Source organism: Pogona vitticeps, chromosome 2 (genome assembly GCF_051106095.1).
Source record: "Pogona vitticeps strain Pit_001003342236 chromosome 2, PviZW2.1, whole genome shotgun sequence".
In the NCBI taxonomy this organism is placed as follows: Eukaryota; Metazoa; Chordata; class Lepidosauria; order Squamata; family Agamidae; genus Pogona; species Pogona vitticeps.
The window spans coordinates 97,846,672-97,865,717 of record NC_135784.1 but is presented as its reverse complement, the minus strand read 5'-3'; the positions used below and the strand labels follow the sequence as shown (position 1 = coordinate 97,865,717).

At 38.9% G+C, this 19,046-nt stretch overlaps 1 protein-coding gene across 1 annotated transcript in view; it reads right to left on the bottom strand.

Annotated features, from left to right (window-relative positions):
• The window catches only part of COL23A1 (collagen type XXIII alpha 1 chain), a 412,306-nt gene that overhangs the window by 72,375 nt on the left and 320,885 nt on the right, over positions 1-19,046 (bottom strand). The window contains exons 6-8 of the mRNA XM_078385693.1: positions 9,714-9,740; positions 8,386-8,412; positions 6,933-6,959 (exon numbers count right to left, since the gene is read on the bottom strand). Of these exons, the coding sequence (XP_078241819.1) occupies positions 6,933-6,959; positions 8,386-8,412; positions 9,714-9,740 (81 nt within the window). The remainder of the gene's footprint in view (positions 1-6,932; positions 6,960-8,385; positions 8,413-9,713; positions 9,741-19,046) is intronic.

Genomic DNA, 19,046 nt, shown 5'->3' with positions numbered 1-19,046 from the left:
ATGACAAGGTCAACATCTGCTTTCAGTCTTGAAGAGCTGGGTTGGAGGCATCTGTTTAACAGTCAATGCCCAACATATTTCTGACTTTTTAGAAGTTTTACAGTTCCATCTTAAAATAATTTCACATACTGAGATATCCTGTTTCTTAGTATCAGTTACATTCATTTTCATTTAGTACATGACAAACAACATGGTTGTCATTTGATTTCATACCCACACTAGATAGTTTTCCTGTTTCCTGGATTTTCATTAAGCATACTAAAGTAATTGCCAAAAGCCATTATATAGCATGTTCATTTACTTACTTTCCTATGCACTTAAAGACAACATTTTTATAAAGTTAATAAGAGGTACAGTCAGTAACAAAATGCATTTTAGGACTTGACAAAGGTCTATTAGGTAATTGGAGCATTCTCCCCCAAGGAAGAACACTCTCTTCTGTTACAAACATTTTTTAAAAAATTAGAATTCAAGCTGATAAAATGGCCTGTCCACTTCCATCACAAAACTATATCGTTCATATTTCAGGGTAAAATACCTCTGAATCCCTGTGATTGGGGAAGACTTTTGCATTCATGTCCTGCTTATGAAGTATCCCCTCAGTCACTGAAGGAAACAGGATGGATCCTTGGCCTAATGCATCCAGGCTCTTAATATGCTCTTTATTCTTGGATAAAAGAAGAGACTGGAGAAGTTACTTTCCTGGACTAAAACTCCCAGAATCCCCCAGGTGGTTAGTCCAACTCTGGTACTTTTAGTCCAGAAAACTCATGTTTCTAAGCTCTGTTTAGAACATCCTGCTTTTTTATTGTTGTCCACGTGATCATTTTACAAAGCTACATATTTGTTTTGACCTGAATGCAACTGTGACTATGCTTTGCACAGATGAAGCTGACCCAAACTGCATGACTGATTGGCCTGATATAAACATCACTGCTAAGTTTCATATTTAAACAAGGAAAATTTACCCTGGAAATTGCACAGCTGGAAGATTAAACAGGGAAGAAGAAAAAAATTACTGGCACAATGCTTTTTCACAACACGGGTTTGATCAAACAGCGTTGGCCCATCTATAGCTAAAGTTCTACCCAATTTAGTGCTGTTCTAGGCCATGATGTGCTCAGTCATAATTATGTAATTTCTGCTTTAATTATAAGACTACCTCCCTCTGAAAATGAATGTCTTTAGAAAACTGGCTCTTTCAGAGGCATTAGCAGCTGCTAATGGTTGTTTCCTTACTGTCACTGCAGAGCATGTAATTTGAAATAATGCATCTTTCCATGTAAGCCAGGAAACAATTTTAGGAAATAAACTCTACTGTTGAAGCTGAAGAGAAGATAGTGCCCAATTTAAGAAAGTAAAAACAATTCAGACCAGATGGTGTCACAGGAAAGAACGTCCCCAGGACTGGAAGGGAAAACAGAATGATTGAGGATTCCAAAGGCATGTCCTAAAAACCCAGAAGCATTTTGGTTTTGTATATATGTTTATGGGTTACTGTTATGGTTGTTGTGTATGACAGAGACAGAGAATGTGGCTGTGTAAAGCAGGAGGACAAGAGAGTCAAACTGTTAAACTGTTTCATTGCTAGTCCTGCTGAGAGCCCAAGGGTCTGCTTTCCCAAGGGGCACAACAAATTTAAGAAATCGAGGCATGCACACATTACATAACACAAAGGCTTCTAAACGCAGACTGCTTTTATATGTAATTGATAACATCTGGAAACTGCTTGCAATGTTCTCTTTTCTTTTAAAACAACAACAACAACAACAACAACAACAACAACAACCATAAAGACATTTGGGGAATACAGTACTTCCATTCTATGGTGTATGTTTAATGAATGCCCACAACTCTCCTTTGGGAATGGATCAGGCATTACCAATCACTAGACACCTTCTTGCCACTTTTCCTCCAGGTACGATCTCGCATTAGTATTGTTTTCTGTGTTAACTAGCACAAAATTTCCTAGGAAGATAGGACGTAGATCATAAAACCAAACGGATGGAAGGCTCTGAAACCTCTCTTATGAGATGGTTCCAAATGCAGCAGTATCATTATAGAAAGTGAGCTACCCTACTCGTCTGATAAGGAACAGGCAACATGTTTTTTTTTCTGGAGAATACGTTTCACTGTAGATTGCACCGTAATGATTATGCAACTGATAGTGATGGGGATGTCCCAGTTTTCATCAAAGTGGTACTAGCCTAAGGAGATCACAAAGGAAATGGAATTTAATTAACAGGGGGCCTAGGCAGCATTTTACATTATAAAATGAAAAGAATCTATAATCTAATCAAAGCACTGCTGTGCAATTCCTAAGCCTTCTGGGGCCAATTACTTCTGTATCCTTTTCTGCAAGGGCTCTTCTGTGTCTGAGAAGCTCAGGAACCTCCTGAGTTCTTGATAATCTATACCAAATCTAACACATACTCTGCTCAGAGGAAACATTCAAGTGAATACTAACAATGAAAGGAAATAGTAGACCTCGAGTATTCAGTGACGTAGAAAAGAAACATGCTTAGAGATACTGTACTTTGATTTCCCTTCCTAGGGCGCTGTCCTGGTATTAGTAAGAGTCCTTGGCAAAGTCTTTTTACAAATTAAGTTTAGAGGATAACAGGTAAGCAGAACTGGCCCTTAACAAGTAAATTAGGGAGAGGAACGCCTCCTTTGGGCAAAAGCTGCTGGACAGAGAAAATGGCATATGGATTGTTGTGCGGAGGGAATAGGCTAGCGCAGTGACGGTGAACCTTTTTGAGCCCGAATGCCCAAACTGCAACACAAAATCAACTTATTATTTCGAAGTGCCAACACTGACATTAAAAAACAACAACAACTGTTCCTGCACTGCAAGGATTAAATGCTTGTTGTTGTTTTTCCTATGGGCAGTATTAACAAATAAATACTTACCAGTCCACCAATCCCCCATTGGGCTAGACCGGTAATGGTCACCATTGCACCCCTCCACTGGACCACTGCACCAGCAGAGGGGAGGGACAAAATCCGGGATCAGGGGATGGGTAAGTATTTCTCAATGGCAACGTATGGCTCCCGTGCCCAAAAAGAGGGCTCTGTGTGCCAGCTGTGGCACGCATGCCATAGGTTCACCATCACTGAGCTAGTGTATGCACTCTGGTTGCAGTCTTATTACAATAGGGGTGCTTTAATTCTGCAGAGAAAAGCTGAAGTTTTACTAGGAGAGATGTCATCATTTGATAAGAACTGTTTCCAAATTCATAGTGTGTAAGACAGCTATTTCTCAGCACAGCAGGAAAGAGAAAGCACTTTCCATATGCACAGAGGCTGTCTAGGGCTGTTTAAGGAGTATTTTGTGCTTAAGAATTCTATGCCATAGATTCACTGACAGAGGGGGTATATACATCAACAAACAATATGGGCACTGTGCCAGGATTGGGAAGGTCAGATTTGTATTATTTTGCATTGACTACGCAATGTATATAGGATTCCCAGTGTGGTGTAGTGGAGAGTGTTGGACTACAACTCTAGAGAACAAGATTTGAATCCCCACCTGGCCATGGAAATCCATGTTGGGGGGGGGGGGATGGAACTGATAAAAACCACTCCTTCAATATCTCACTGACCTTGAAGCCCTATTAGGGTCGCCAGAGTGCGCACCCCCCGCCCCATTTAAGTCAGTGCAAACCATCCTGCAGTTCCTCCCAAATAAATACAGTACAGTACTGTTTTCTTCTGCTGCTGGGGCTTCTACTCTTTGTTTTTTTGCAAGTGAATGGCTTTATATTGGTTCAGGTGGTGCAAGCATTTGAGCCGATGTAGAACAGCATTGCAGAAGAGGAGAAAATTGTCAATCAGTCCTCTAAACAGTGGTGGAGTGCAGAAAGGTCAGACTAAGTGTTTCAAAGGGAGGTGAGAGTGTGTGGGGGGGGAAATCTCAGGTTGCATTCTTAGCCCCTGTCCCATGTGTTATGACAGAGAACAGCTTTGTGGGCAGCAAGGAGTGTGTGAGTTCTCCAGCTCCCTCGGTTGTAAAGGGAAAGGACTCCACTGTTCCCAAGCATCAGTCCCTTTCAAACATCTTTGTTAATAATGCTGTTTCTTTCTCTCTCTCTTTAAAGGCTTGATACTAATGCTATTATTGTGCTTGAGTACCTATTAATCAATTAATTAATTAATTCACTCAGTCACTCACTCACTCACTCACTCATATACTGCCCCATAGTGCACACACTCTCTGAGAAGTTCACAACATGTTAAATCACTTATAGAATACAAAATACTATATCAAAAATACCATAAAAATACATAAAACCTTGTAACTAGCTAAAATCTATCTTTAAATAGAATTAAACAAATTAAAACAGATTTGAACATCTCAGATAGTAAAATAACTAATAAAAGTTAGCTTTTACTAATTTCTTAAAAATTGAGAGGGAAGGTACCTGACAAACATATGTTGGAAACTTGGGAGAAATGTAATGGGTGGGATGGGTATCTCTTTTATGGGAGAGAGATATTGAGGTCCTCAACCAGGACTTTATAGGTCATAATCAACACCTTGAATTGGCCATGGAAACTAGCAGCCAGTGAAGATGTGCCAAGACTGTGGAAATGTATCTGCTGGTATTTGTAATCAGTCTGGCTGCCAAATTTTGGACCTGTTAGACTAGTTACTAACTTCAAGGGCAGCCCTACATATAGAGTATTACAACAATCTATTTTAGTTATTATTTATTTATTTATTTATTGATTGATTGATTGATTGATTGATTGATTGATTGATTGATTGATTGATTGATTGATTGATTTCCAGCCCATCTGGTCTATTCGACCACACATGAAAAACTGTGGGTAACGTCTGTTGGGTATTTCTTTTTCCAGTTAGGGGCACAGCTAGGCAATCAACCAAAGCTGTAAAAAGGCGCTCTTGGCCACAGCAGGAAACTGATAATTACGATTTCACTGTAGCTTGCTAAGATAGCTCTGCTGTAGCACTGTCTCCTGCAAACCTGGATGGCTACAAAAGAAGCAGCCTCAAAAGACTGCAAAGAAGGACTGATTGCTAATTTCCTTTACTGACCCCTGTGTGTTTAGCTACAGAGAATTCACCTGAGGAAATCTGACTTCCCAAAAGCACAGTAGATCCATGTGGATTTTTCCCACTATGTAGTCACATCATGACACAGGATTAGATGCTTCCTCCTATACTTCTAAAAGACTGAACACTTATTGAGTATAATTGGGATGAATGTTCCCTAAATTAAATAAAATCAATATATTGCATGTATTTTTATTAATTGCATCTGACATGTTATATAATACACAAGTAGTTTCAGCATTTTTGTTACATAGGCTGTGAATTTAATTGGATTTTAAAATTATGCTGAATTCTTCAGAATTTTCTAGGACCACAGAGAAAACCTGGGCAGTCTGTTTTACCATTTCCCACAACAGTTTTCTTTTTAATTCATGCTGTTAAAATGCATGTCTGTTATCACAGAGATTCGCACTCTATTTATCAGCTGACTTCTGATCTACTGCTTTATTCCTTTCAGTATTAAAAACAATATTCTTTAAAGAAATTTCTAGAGCACCTCATTAATTTCATTTATTTTTTTAACCACTGAGATATTTTGTCTCTCAATGCTCATTCCTTATACAAATGCACAAAAAGACACATAATAACCTTGACTGTAAATCCCAGAAGGATGGGGGGAGGGCGGGCAAGAAAGAACAATACAGTAATTTTATCTGAAACAACAATAAAAATTATTTTTTTTAGTTCACTGAATGCAGAAACATGTACTTATTTCTACTGAACTCTCTCCCAGTCCAGTTAAATCATGCACAAATAAAATGAGTCAAAGAAAGGAAGTCCATATGCTAGCTCATACGACTTCAAGAAAACTTGATTAAATTCTTTTATAGTTAAATGAGGCAATCCTCCATCTGGACAAGAATCAAAAGTAGAAAAAAAATACGAAATGAGCTCACTGATCGGTTTTCTTATTGTTACATGTTTCTTCTTTACCTTTTAAAACAGTTTATCCAGCTGAGGCTCATGCATGTCTGGGCCTGGAGTTTCAAATGTATACACAGGACTTAGGGTACCAAAATTCCATTTTATTTCTCATCATCATCTGCACCACCACCACCACTGTAATCTTATACTCTATTAACTCTACACCACTAAAAATACCTCTACAAAGCAACAAAGAACTGACCCCCTCCACAAATCCTGGAGTGATAATGTAACAACAAGGAAGGACAAAAGAGGGAGGTATAAGGATAGCTTTGGATGAAGATAATCAAATGAGATTATGAGGTATTAAACTTGATTACAATCATGGAAGGAAATTAAACAATGAAACCATATGCACATGTACTCAGAAGTAAGCCTTACTGATTTCATTGGGTTCAATGGAGGCAAGTGTATGTAAGAGTGTAGCATAATAGTGCAATTCTAACTCAGAGATCCATGAATTTTAACGAGTTGGAAATGGGGAGAAGCCTCTCCTGCCAGGACAACTGTCCTTGTTCAGGCTGACTGCCCTTGTGCTACCTGATCTCAGAAATTTGCCAACAGAATGATCAGCCACGGGGGGCGGGGGAGCAGAAAAGAGATGAGTGAGAAAACAGCTGAATTATGCCAGATCCAACTCTCCTCCAGCCAAGGGACACAGCCAGCATGGCAACAAAGAATTGGGCCAAACTGAGGGTAGACTTTAGTAATTTCTAACATTACTAGGCTGGAAGGGATTTGTAATCAACACAGCTGTAGCTGTCAGGCCTTTAAGGAACTTAATTGTTATACATAGAATATTTTCCTTAAAATTCAAGCAATTGAAGGGGAAGTCATGATGGTGTTATAATTCACAGGTTTCCTTTTTTATCTTTTTCAAACTCTCATTTAAACTTAAAGTATGTTCATAGTTATTAATGGGACTTACCCTTGGACCAACATCCCCTTGATCGCCCTACAAAACACAAGAATCATTCAATTTGTTTCCTTTTCCCATTATTTATTCTTGCTATATAGATTACATTAATTTTATTGAATAAAAAGGGCATCCAATTACATGTAGAGTTTTCATGAATTAATAGTTTACCTTGGTCTTACTTCCATGATGTCTTGGAGATTCTTCACTCATTTAATGCACATAATGGCATTGTTGGAGTCAAGAGTGAAAATTAAGTAGTGTGTATATATGAAACACATGTTGGAGTTTATTTCAAGAGATGTAAAAAACTGAAGTACTAGTGGTATTTTTGGATATTTAATTTATTTATTTATATTATTTGTTTGTTTGTTGCCTTTCTCTTCATCAGGGATCCAAAATGGGTCACAAGAGATAAAAGAAGAAATTTATAAAGACTTTATAAACACCACATTTAAAAAACAATTAAAAATACATTAAGATTAAAAATCACATCAAAATTAGTCAGTCAAAATGTACTCTAATGGAAAGCAAACATATTTTCGCACTGCACTGCAAAACAGTGAGTCCATCTGTGATTCAAGATCAACTTTGATGGCTAAAGTCTTGGCAATCTGCGAACAGGAGGCAATACAGCAGAAAAACCAAAGGGGATGATTATTTTGAGAGTGGTTGGAGTTTAAAACTGATTTTTTTAAAAAAATACAAAGTTTCAGCAAGTATCTGGGATCAGAGCTTGACAGAACATGAGCTTACAGAAAAAAAAATAAACTGAAGACTTTTTAGACTTTTTTTTTACTTAGACCAAAAACAAATTAGGAAGCCCAACCAATGAGATTCTGAATTCTTGAAATAAAGAAGTGTTTATGTGAAATAAACAAATGGGAGCCAAGATTAAAGGTTATATACCGGTATCAATCATGTTAGGTTAGTTTGCTCCCATATAAAAAGTTCACGGATGGTAGTTGGCTTTGATGCCAAGTTTTGCCCACTCTAAATAGGATTTGCAACTTTATTTCTTTATTCTGTCCTGGTGATCTTAATAATTTACCTTGGGTTATTGTTATGAAGTGATTCTACTAATGACTTTTAGAGAGTGAGCTGAATTCCAGATTCAGGATTGTTTATCTTACCAAGAGCAGTATTGGAGTGTTTGTTAAAAAGGTGGGGATACACGGCTGTGGTTAGTGTGATAACCATGAGATTTTCAAACACAGTTAACCTGCTTTAAATTGCCAGGCTTAAAATTCCATGTGTGCTATTTAGAATATTTAAATGACAAATGCGAGGCATGCTTTTGCGGCATGTTAGAAGTTCACTTTGATTTCTCTATTATCGTATATGAATACCAGTATGATAAGGAAGAAAATCAAAACTGAAAATTTAACAGCATGACTTCTCTTACTAGAAGCTTTATGAGACAATTATGAGGAATTTAAAGAATGTTCTGAGACAATAATCTTACCTTATCCCCTTTTGGTCCTGGAGGCCCCTGTAGAGATCAACAAGAGAATAATAAGCAAATTGCTCATTAATCTACACTTCTACTTTAGCTCAAACAATAAATATCACCATTTATGCTTATAGCTTTCCCCTTTTCTCTGTGGATATCTAAGCTGGAAAGCTCTGTAGACATTTAAACCTTTTGCCTGCCTTCTAAATTTCTTCATAATGGGGTTCTCCCAAAAATGTGGAAGAGAATTCAGTTATCTGACTTGTATTTGCTGAAGTGTTCAACACACTGACTGTTAATACAGTGGCTAATCAGGTGCCATAGGAAGCCTGGAAACAGCACCTTCCTGCTCATGTTCCCTAGCAGCTAGTATTCAGAGGTCTCTGATATGGCTATAGGTAATATAGAGGCATTGGGAATAATCACTGGTTAGGATTAGATGAACTCAGTTTTGAAAACAAACAAATGGAAGGCTATCACAAAATCCTGTGGTACCGTAATTCCACATTCAATTGAAAGCTGTGAGAAGTCATACCTATGCCTGGAAGACTGGCACTCTGAGGACAAAGACCATAACAATATATGTATATAATGATTATGTACTACCGTATTTGCCGGCGTACAAGATGACTTTTTGGCCCTGAAAAACATGCCTCCAAGTGGGAGGGGTCGTCTTGTACACCGGGTGCATGTCTAGCAAACCCTCCCTCTCTCCCAGCGAAGTCACTTACCTGGTAGTAAGACTCAGTAGAGCCCCGCTCCTAGCCTGGGAACAGCCTGACTCTAGCGCCGAACAGCTGACTGTCGGAACAGCAGAGAGGTGGCAGCCATTTTGAGATGCGACCACATGGCTGCTGCCTCTCTAAAATGGCTGCCGCCTCTCTGCTGTTCCTTCTTCCAGCAAACCCTGGCTCTCTCCGAAAAGGAACCAAAAGGGACAAAAGAAACTCTCCCCATGATGCAGCCAAAGCAGAATCACGCATGCGGAACAGGGGGTAGTCTTATACAGCAAGTATATAACAAACTCTACATTTTGAGTGGGAATGTTGAGGGGCCGTCTTATACACCCAGTCACCTTATACACCGGCAGATACGGTAATTAAATGTCTGCAAAAACTCTCATCCATGACTGGAGCTTCAGATGGCTTAGATCAATCAAGTGTTATGCTAACAAGATCAAAATTGGTTCAGCAGACAGCTTCTCATTATAGTACAGTATATCTAACGGTATACTCCCTGATACAGCCCAGCTGAACAGTGATACTTTCAGTTTATTTATGTTCTGTGAAGCAACAGGACCTAAACTGATAGTATGAATTGTTACTTAGAGCACTACTTACTGGCTTGCCATCCAATCCAAGAGGACCCTAAATTAAAAGAAGAAAACTGTGCATTACAAAAGGAAATTAGTTTACACTTCAGTAAATTATGTATCCCTGCACTGACAAGGTTTCCTCCTATGCTCGGTGAAAGGATGTCTGAAGCCTTGGAGTCTGAAAGTTCCATTCAGTATCAATAATACAAGACTGGCACATAACAGACAGAGAGGGAGATACCTGAGCTGTGAGGGACGACTGCACCTCCTCACAAACCTTTCTTAAAAACCAAGTCAGCATTATGGTAGGGTTGCCATATTCCAGTTTTCCCAAGCTGGACTGCCAAAAACTGCATATTATGCAAATTTACATATTGCACTTTAACAACTGTTTGCATATAACACATATTTGCATATTATGCAAATCTCTACACTAATTACTGTGTTGTTTTGCTCTCCATATATTTAAGCTCTGGCATCGTTTTCCTACTAAACAATGACCTGAGAGAACCACTGAGCCAGAGCCAGGAAAGTCTAACGCTTACCTTACAAGGTTATTGTGGACAAATGGGAAATGAGGGGTGGCGTATAAAGTGGCCGCTTACACTTATCACATAGTCTTAGCAAATAATGACATCTTGTCACACCGGGGGGGGGGCTTAAAATGGTACTGTATTCTCATCAGAATGGTGTCAGGTTTTGGTTTTTTTGCCACCAGCTTTTGCTGATGGCAAAAAAAAAAATGCTACAGATCCAGAAGAAATGCACAAAAAGCTTACAAAAGTGACACACTGCTGCATGATTTCCAGGAGAAAATGCAAGGAAAAACGAGGACAAAGAGCAAAGGAAAGGAGGGAAAAAGGAGGGGGAAGCCTCTGTAGGCTTGCCTTCAAGAATACAGATTAAGTATGTAGTTTATTATAACCAGAAAATATTCCAGTGTAACTTTCTTTGTCCTGTTCTGATTTCCATCAAAACACATTCATTTTCCAGGTCATATCTACGCTCAGGCATATTTTAACATTGAAGTATTGTTTATGAATGACTGTAATTCAAGCAAGGATCAATATTTCTACATCCCAAATTTCATTTCCCCCTTACCCCATTAATTATACTCTCCCACTCGGAAATGTATCTAATTAATGGATTATACCCTCTCATTGAAACATGTGTATAATAGCAAAACTTCATGCATGGTATGAAGTGGGCTACACTTCATAAATGCCTATGGACAAATAAAATGTGTTGGGCTTTACATTGCCAAAAGACACTGATCACTTTTGTTACAACAGACCAACACTGCTATTTCCATGGAAATCAAGAAAATCATTTTTTGGTGTTTGGTATGATACCCCAATGTTACAGGATATCCCCCACCTCCACTTAATGTTATCTTTCCATAGTATGATTGCAGGTTGAGATTGATAAAGAAATAGTCAGGGAATACGGTATTATTTTCAACACGTTCTGCATCCAGGAGTATACAGTGGGGTCTTGACTTAAGAACGGCTTGAGTTAAGAACATTTTGACTTAAGAACCGCTCTCATAGGAAAATATTGACTTGACTTACATACTTAGATTTGAGTTAAGAACTGAAAAAAACCACGTGGGAGGCAGGGGAAGTGCAAAATGTGAACTTTCAGTTAACTGTTGGCCAGTGAAAAGGGTGCCTGTCTGCTTCCTCACTCCTCCCAGCGTTTAGAGAGTGGATTGGGAGACAGTCTTCGGACTGCCTGGTACTGTACTGCCTGGACTGTATTTTCCCTGCCTTCCCTGAACCTTTCTTGACCTAAGAAAAAAAGAAACATAATATCCCCCTCTAGTGGTCGAAGGCGGAATAGCAGCTTCCCATTAGTTTCTATGGACGGAAAAGAGCAGATACGGATCAAATGGTTTTCAATGCATTCCTTGTTTTTAATCATAAGACTGCTGGATAACTGAAGGACGGTTAACACTGCCCTTATCTTCAAAAAGGCCCAAAAGGAGTAACCTGGAAACTACAGCCCAATCGGCCTGATATCAATCCCAGGGAAAGTTCAGAAGAATATTATAAAGAGCTCACTGTAAACACCTTAAAATTAATGTAGTAAAAAGTAGCAGCCAATATGAATTTGTCAAGGAAAACTCTGCCAGACTAATCCTATCTTATTTTTGATTGGGTAACCTCCCTGGTGGCTTAATGGGAATGATGTAATATATCTGGACTTCAGCAAAGCTTATTCTGATTAGCAACCTAACTAGGTGTGAACTGGATAAAAAAAACTGCCGGGTGGACATGGAGTTGGGTACAGAATTATACTCAGAGAGTGCTTATCTAACTGGGAGAAGGTACCAGAAGGCTCAATCCTGGACCTGGTGCTCTGCAACATTTTTATTAGTGACTTACATGAGAGAGTGCAGGCCAACAATGCCATGGAAATCAAGCCCATGAGAAAAGACTGAAAGAACTGGACATGTTTAGCCTTGAGAAAAGAAATCGGAGGGGACAGATAACAGCATTCTTGAAATACTTGAAAGTTGTCACACAGAGGAGGGGCAGGATCTGTTATTGATCATCCCAGAGTAAAGAATATGTAATAATGGGCTCAAGTTACAGGAAGCCAGATTTCACCTGTGTATCAGGAAAAACATTCTAACTGTTAGAGCAGTAAAAGAATGGAACCAATTACCTCAGGAAGTGTTGAGTGCTCAAATGCTGGAGGCATTCAAGATAAAATTAGACAACCATTGATCAAATATCCTTTTAATTGGTTTCCGGCATCAAGGAAGGGATTGGATTTGATGGCCTCATAGGTCCCTACCAACTCATTTATTCTATACTTTTTCCTTCTTTTAAGTATTAATCCCTTCTATATTGCCATCCACACTAACTGTGGTTCCCCCCCCCCCCATGACTATAGGCTTGACCGCAGTAAGGAATGGGGTTCCTGCAAAGCTTAGATATGTCACTGTTTTGGATCAACTCTGGAATTTGTCTAACATCTGGAATTTGGCCACTAACCATGTCAGCTGCAGAATTCTGGAGCTGTTTTGTTTGGAAACCCAGTAGGACTCATAACAGGAGAGCTTGAAAAGATTCCGATTTTGGACTAGAATGCCCAGCCGGCATGATCAATAGTGCTCATGTTGGATTAGAAATTCTGAGAATTATAGTCTAGGAAATACAGTTCTGCAGTTTTGTGTAATTCTGCCATGTTACATCTGTTTCAACAAAAACAGCAGTGCCTGTGGTACTTCAAACACTGAAATTTTACTCCAGTACAGGCAAATGTTGCCTTGATTTCGCAAAGATACTTTGTGGTGTTGTGCACAGACATACTCATTCCTATAGCTCCATTAACTTTCTATGCACTGTCTGCAGACAACTTGATCAATTACACTTCAGCTATCTGCAAACAAATAAGGCTTTTCTAGAACTGCAAAATTTACCCAGGAACTGAGATAATAGATCACTCTAATGTATATATTTATAAATAAATGGCATCTTTGATTGAAGATGTCAAATTGCTGATGGCTTTATTAATTGGCTAAACACCAGAAAGGCAATGCATAAATAGGCTTATTTTTCATAAACTGGACAGAAAAGTGACTGAACATTTTTTTCCATATTATCCCCACTTCTAGAAGAAAGGACTGTTAAAAAAGGAAGGAAGGTGGTGATCTTGAGCCAGCCAATGCTCTCAGCAGGCATGTGCAACACCCAACCAACTGGGCAATACAGTAACTGTAACACAGCAGAAGGACAGGGGAAAAAATAACAAACCCAAGCAAGAAACACAACGTTGTTAGTATTTAATTTGTTCCCTTCCAAAGAATTAAAATAGAAAAAAAAAAACAACGGAGTGTGGGTGTACGTGAAACAAGTATAATGCAGGGAAGCTACAGTATGTCTTTTGTGAGTGAAAAACTGTCTATCTGGTATCTATGACATTTATGGAACCATATCCAACACATCAACCATAGATTTTCTGACGGAAAGAACCAAAAAGGCACCTTTGAGTATTGAGAATGAGTGCACGCTGAGAACAGAAATGAAAACTTGCAGGAAAAACTTGCAGACCTACATGAAATATACATTCACTGAGCAAAAACATGGGCATGTGGAAAACTCTGTGTTAGGTTTAGGAAGGTGCTTAATTACTGAGCCGTATTTAACTTGTTTTCAAAGCACTGCCCCATGTCCTTTTGTAATACTTTAAAAAAAGTGAATGAAATCAGCCAGCCTTTTCATGCAATAGTTGGTCCCCCTCCTTCAATGCATTACAGTACTTAATTCCAGACTGTCCCTCATGTTCCTCCCATCTTAGTTTGAAATGATCAATGACTCGCAACTAAAGCAGAGTTGCCATACACTCAAGTAAAGCAAGTATTATCTGGCTTCAAAGAACGGCAGATGTTGCCTAAGTAATGCATCACCTGACTTAGAGTCAAAGCTTTTAGTTATTTTTAATCTAAATTTCTAATTAGGGGAAAACAAGAGATACTGAGTGAAAAGGTATTTATCTCTCTTGCTGCCTTTTTCTCTGCTCTGGACAATGACTTTTAGTCTCTAGACTTTCTCTAATGTTTACCTGTGATTATGAAGGGGTGACTAAATTCCATTAAGGAATAGATAAGCTTCACCAAGTGTAAATACACTGAGAATGTAACGATATTTGCTAGACACCTCTCCAATCTCCTCACTGCTGTGTTCTTAATAGCAAAGGAAGCAGCTGGAAAAGGTGTGATATCTCTGACTTTTCCTTTTAATTAAAAGAAGTCTTTAAACGGAGATATATGCATGTAATGATGAGCAGTAACAGTAAGGTTAAAAACACCGTAATAGTGGACAACAGAGAGCTGGTCTTAGAGGCATTTATAAGGCTTTAGTGTTTCATTCTAAGGATGGTTTCACTATTAGTTAAGTATCATAATTATAATTATCACATTACATAGTTATTTGTGATTTCAGCACTGATTGTGGAGACACAACAGATGAATATACTATGTAATAAATGTATTCTGGACCTGAAGATCCATAGGGTCCCCAGCTCTGCAAGTTCTGAGATTATTACACTATTTTTTTTTATTTATAGCATTTTAACTGAGGTAATGATGGACAGCTATGGAAACATATTTCTCTCCTGTTTCTTTACTCAGTAGATTTTTTTAAAAATGTTCTGCAGTTGCATTTTTGCTTGTCGGCTATCTAGCTTTGTTTTTGTTGTTGCAGCAGCACTTTTCTTTAAACGATTCATATTCAATTTAAGATCTGCAAAGAACTTTTATCCTATTTCAAGCTGAATGAACTCATGGAAGAAAAAACAGACTGCTCTTTCAGACTCACCTGAGATATTTCCTCCATGGCTCAAAATTGGGAGATCACCAACAGCTATAGTTTAATATGAGCTTTTGTGGGCAAGTCCACTTTCTCAGACCATCGGAAGGAACGAAGTCCCACTGAAATACTTCCAGGTAAGAATGTATTGGTTGCAGCTTGAAAGCTTCTTTTTCGAAGTCTCCCAGTAAATAGCAAAGGCATGGGCCCCTCACTGGAATGGCTTCCTACTTGAGTACTGCATCTTCCCTAGCTCTGTAAAATAGTCAGACACTCAGGAAAAGTTCCATGGCCTCCCAACTCTTCTGCCACTGCTAGGTTGGCAGAGAGATAAAACCTGACAGATACTAGCCATGGCCAATTTGCATAGAAACAATTTGCTACACAGATTTCTAGAGCTGACATATGGCAACCCTATGCAACAGCATTGCTCCAAAAGGAATTTTAGATAGCTATACTGACAACAAGCACCAACAATCATTACATCTCATGCTTTTTAAAAGACTGCCAAAGGAAGTGGAAAAATTATTGGTTTGTGGCAGATAGCAAAACGTGTGTCACTGAAATACCTATAAAATTTTTAAGGTGTGAAGAGAAATTAACAGCAAAAACAGCCTTCAGTAGGTGGCACCTACTGCTGGGAACCATGAGAAAACAGCTGAAAGGTTTTGGCTGTTTGATTCTAGCAGCAAAATAATACATTGGTGTATTATTGCACATAGACCCCATCTGCATAGGAAACAGAATGGTTCAATATCATAAAGCAAACTGTGTTAGTAGTCATTGAGCACTACTTTGGAAGGTGTGTCAGCACATGTTAAACAGTGAGCTATTACTGAGTTCTTAACTATGGAAAAAGCACTCCTGCTGAAAATCATCACTGAATGGAGGCTGTTAAGGGCAACACATGTGTTCACAAAGCTCTTCTCCCTTCAACAATGCTGGGGTTGGGTGCCAGACCCATGCGTACAGTGGGGTCTTGACTTAAGAACGGCTTGAGTTAAGAACATTTTGACTTAAGAACCACTCTCATAGGAAAATATTGACTTGACTTACATACTTAGATTTGAGTTAAGAACTGAAAAAAACCACGTGGGAGGCAGGGGAAGTGCAAAATGTGAACTTTCAGTTAACTGTTGGCCAGTGAAAAGGATGCCTGTCTGCTTCCTCACTCCTCCCAGCGTTTAGAGAGTGGATTGGGAGACAGTCTTCAGATTGCCTGGTACTGCCTGGACTGTATTTTCCCTGCCTTCCCTGAACCTTTCTTGACCTAAGAAAAAAAGAAACAAAATATCCCCCTCTAGTGGTCAAAGGCGGAATAGCAGCTTCCCATTAGTTTCTATGGACGGAAAAGAGCAGATACGGATCAAATGGTTTTCAATGCATTCCTATGGGAAATGCAGATTTGACCTGAGAACTTTTTGACTTGAGAACCGCCTTCCAATACGGATTAAGTTCTCAAGTCAAGACCCCACTGTAGTTCAAAATTTGTGGATAGCTCTTATGCCCTCAAAAATGTAACTACAAAGCTCAAAACAGTTGATTAATACATACGCACACAGACCTCCCCCAACACAGATCCACCTCCTAGCATGGCCAGAAACCTTCTTGGCTACACTGTGAAACCCTCATGCCAGGACAGCATTGGATGAGGGCTGCCACACTGCCAACAACGGGGGCCTCAAAAAGCTCAAGTCCCACATTTCTCAGGTCCCTTCCTGGAGACGAATAGTAGCATAGTATTTATTGCATATTTATATATTGAAGTATTTATATATTTCTTTTTTTAAAAAACCCTGTATATAACCAAATCGAGGCTGCTCAGAACTGTGCAATTCAAGAGAAGTATACTGGTGAATGATATGATTCAAAATGAGCATTGCATAACCTAAGCATGCACTGTTACAAAGCCTTAACTCTATCCTCCCTACAGTCTTCATCTCACACTTTCCATTACTTCCCCCCACAAAGTGGGACTTGAAAGGCTGTGAAAATGATGAAGGTGAAGGCAGTGAGGCAATGTTAAATGATGTCAACTCAGAATTTCTAGCTGAAGGAGTGAGGAAACTAGTTTCTTGTTGGGAAAAGGGTCATGCAGTGGGCAAGATTATCCCGAAACCAAACCAAACCAAACGGTCTGAAAGAGGTAATTCTGGAGTTCTGTTTGTCTTTTATTTTTAAAAATATCTCAATTTGTGATGAGGTTATGCTAGTCAACAAGCAAAATATTTCAGCTAATCTCCATAATTATGGATGACATGCTTATTTTTAAAGTTAAAAAAATAGTAATAGTGTCCATACATTTATAACAATAGACAAGATATCACCGTATCCATATTTTGATAGCCATGTTTAGTTGTTTCCTCTATTGGACTAAGAGCTAGGATAATAAGCAGCTCACGAAGCACTCTTTCCAACTATTAGCAGCAGTTAGATCACTTGAAAACCAGAAACATCTGGCACCATCAGTTGACACTCTTACAAAACACACCCATGTCTGTAACTCATTGATAGGATGTAAAACTATGGCCTTTTAAATAAGATAATGTGAATGGAAATGTGGATTTTTGTTTAATTCTATTGTTTGTCAAATGTTAGGTGAAAAGTCTGTGATCCTTTTTTTTGTAAACATGTGTAGAAATGATTATAAAATACACTTATTCAACACGTCGAAATGTGCTATCAAGCTGCTTTCGACTTATGACAGCCCTATGAATCAGTGATCACCAAAAGATTCTGTCATTAATAGCCCTGATAATGTGTTACAAATTCAAAGCTATGTCTGAATTTAACTATAATTGTGTTATTGAATGTTATAAATACTGAGTGATTTATGGTATACTGTATGTATATTCCACTCATAGAGTTCAGCATCAAAGTGGTTAAGATACAGACCAGGCCTATATATAGCCACCCTTGTCCTGGGCCAAGGCCATTGTGAAACATCAAAATAAAGTTTCAGCCAATGGTTTCTGCCAGGCCATGTGTGTTGCCTGAGTGGCTGCATGTGGGAGGCAATAAGAGGAACCAAAGGAATGGCACCATTCCATCATTGAACATCCTTTAAAAAAAACCTGACAATTTTCTCATGCTGACATTTTGAATAGGGAAGGTAAATTGGGAGAAATCATTAAGCTGAACAATGGGAGGTACACATTTGCTAGACGCAAACCTCTCTCACAGCATCCATCTGCAATACAGATGGAAGCAGAGCCTTTCCTGGGTATTAATCTGGAAAGCAAGGACCTGGGAATCATTCCAATGAGGATCCCATTTCAGGATTTGAGTCTTGTTGAGTGAATGTGTATCCAAGGGAATCACATGGTAGCCACTTAAAAGTTTACAGTGTAGTGCATATTCTGTGCAGTTGATTGTAACCTTTGATCATGCAGATAAGCCTAGAGTCATTGCTTCTTTGCAGTTTCTTGGATATCTGAGAGACAGGGTTAGTGGCAATGCTGTATTTAGCTGCATCTTCAGAGACTAAAGAAAAGCTGCCATTTTCTGTGGTACAAGCACAAGCGCCATGAAACAGCAGTCCTGTTGCTTAAATTGAAGTAATCTGAGTAATCCCAGATCAAGAGCAAACCTGGCTATTATTTCATGCTATCCCTAGCCTGATTTATTCATATCGGCTTTTGTAGATCATGATACTGCTTAGGGAGGCTTGGGAGTGGCATCACCCATCAAGACACATGCGACACTTCAAAGTACCATACCGTGCTTACAATAACACGAGCTTTCACGGATTCTAGCCCAGTTCACTGGATGCAAGAGTGCAATCTGGAATTTCAGGTAAATATAGAGTACACAAATTTGGGGCTGGAGTTGTAAATAGTGAGGTCAGAGGGAAATTACCTGCACAGACCTGTGACAATAAGAATCTCCTTGTTAATACTAGCCATTCACTAAACTATTGTTGAAAAACCAAACATCCTGACACTGGGTAAACCAATTAGGAATCTATTATCCTAATTCAAAGCTCCAGGGATTGACTGGAATTTAATAATGCATTTTCATCCAGTGGTCTCTGTCTCTGT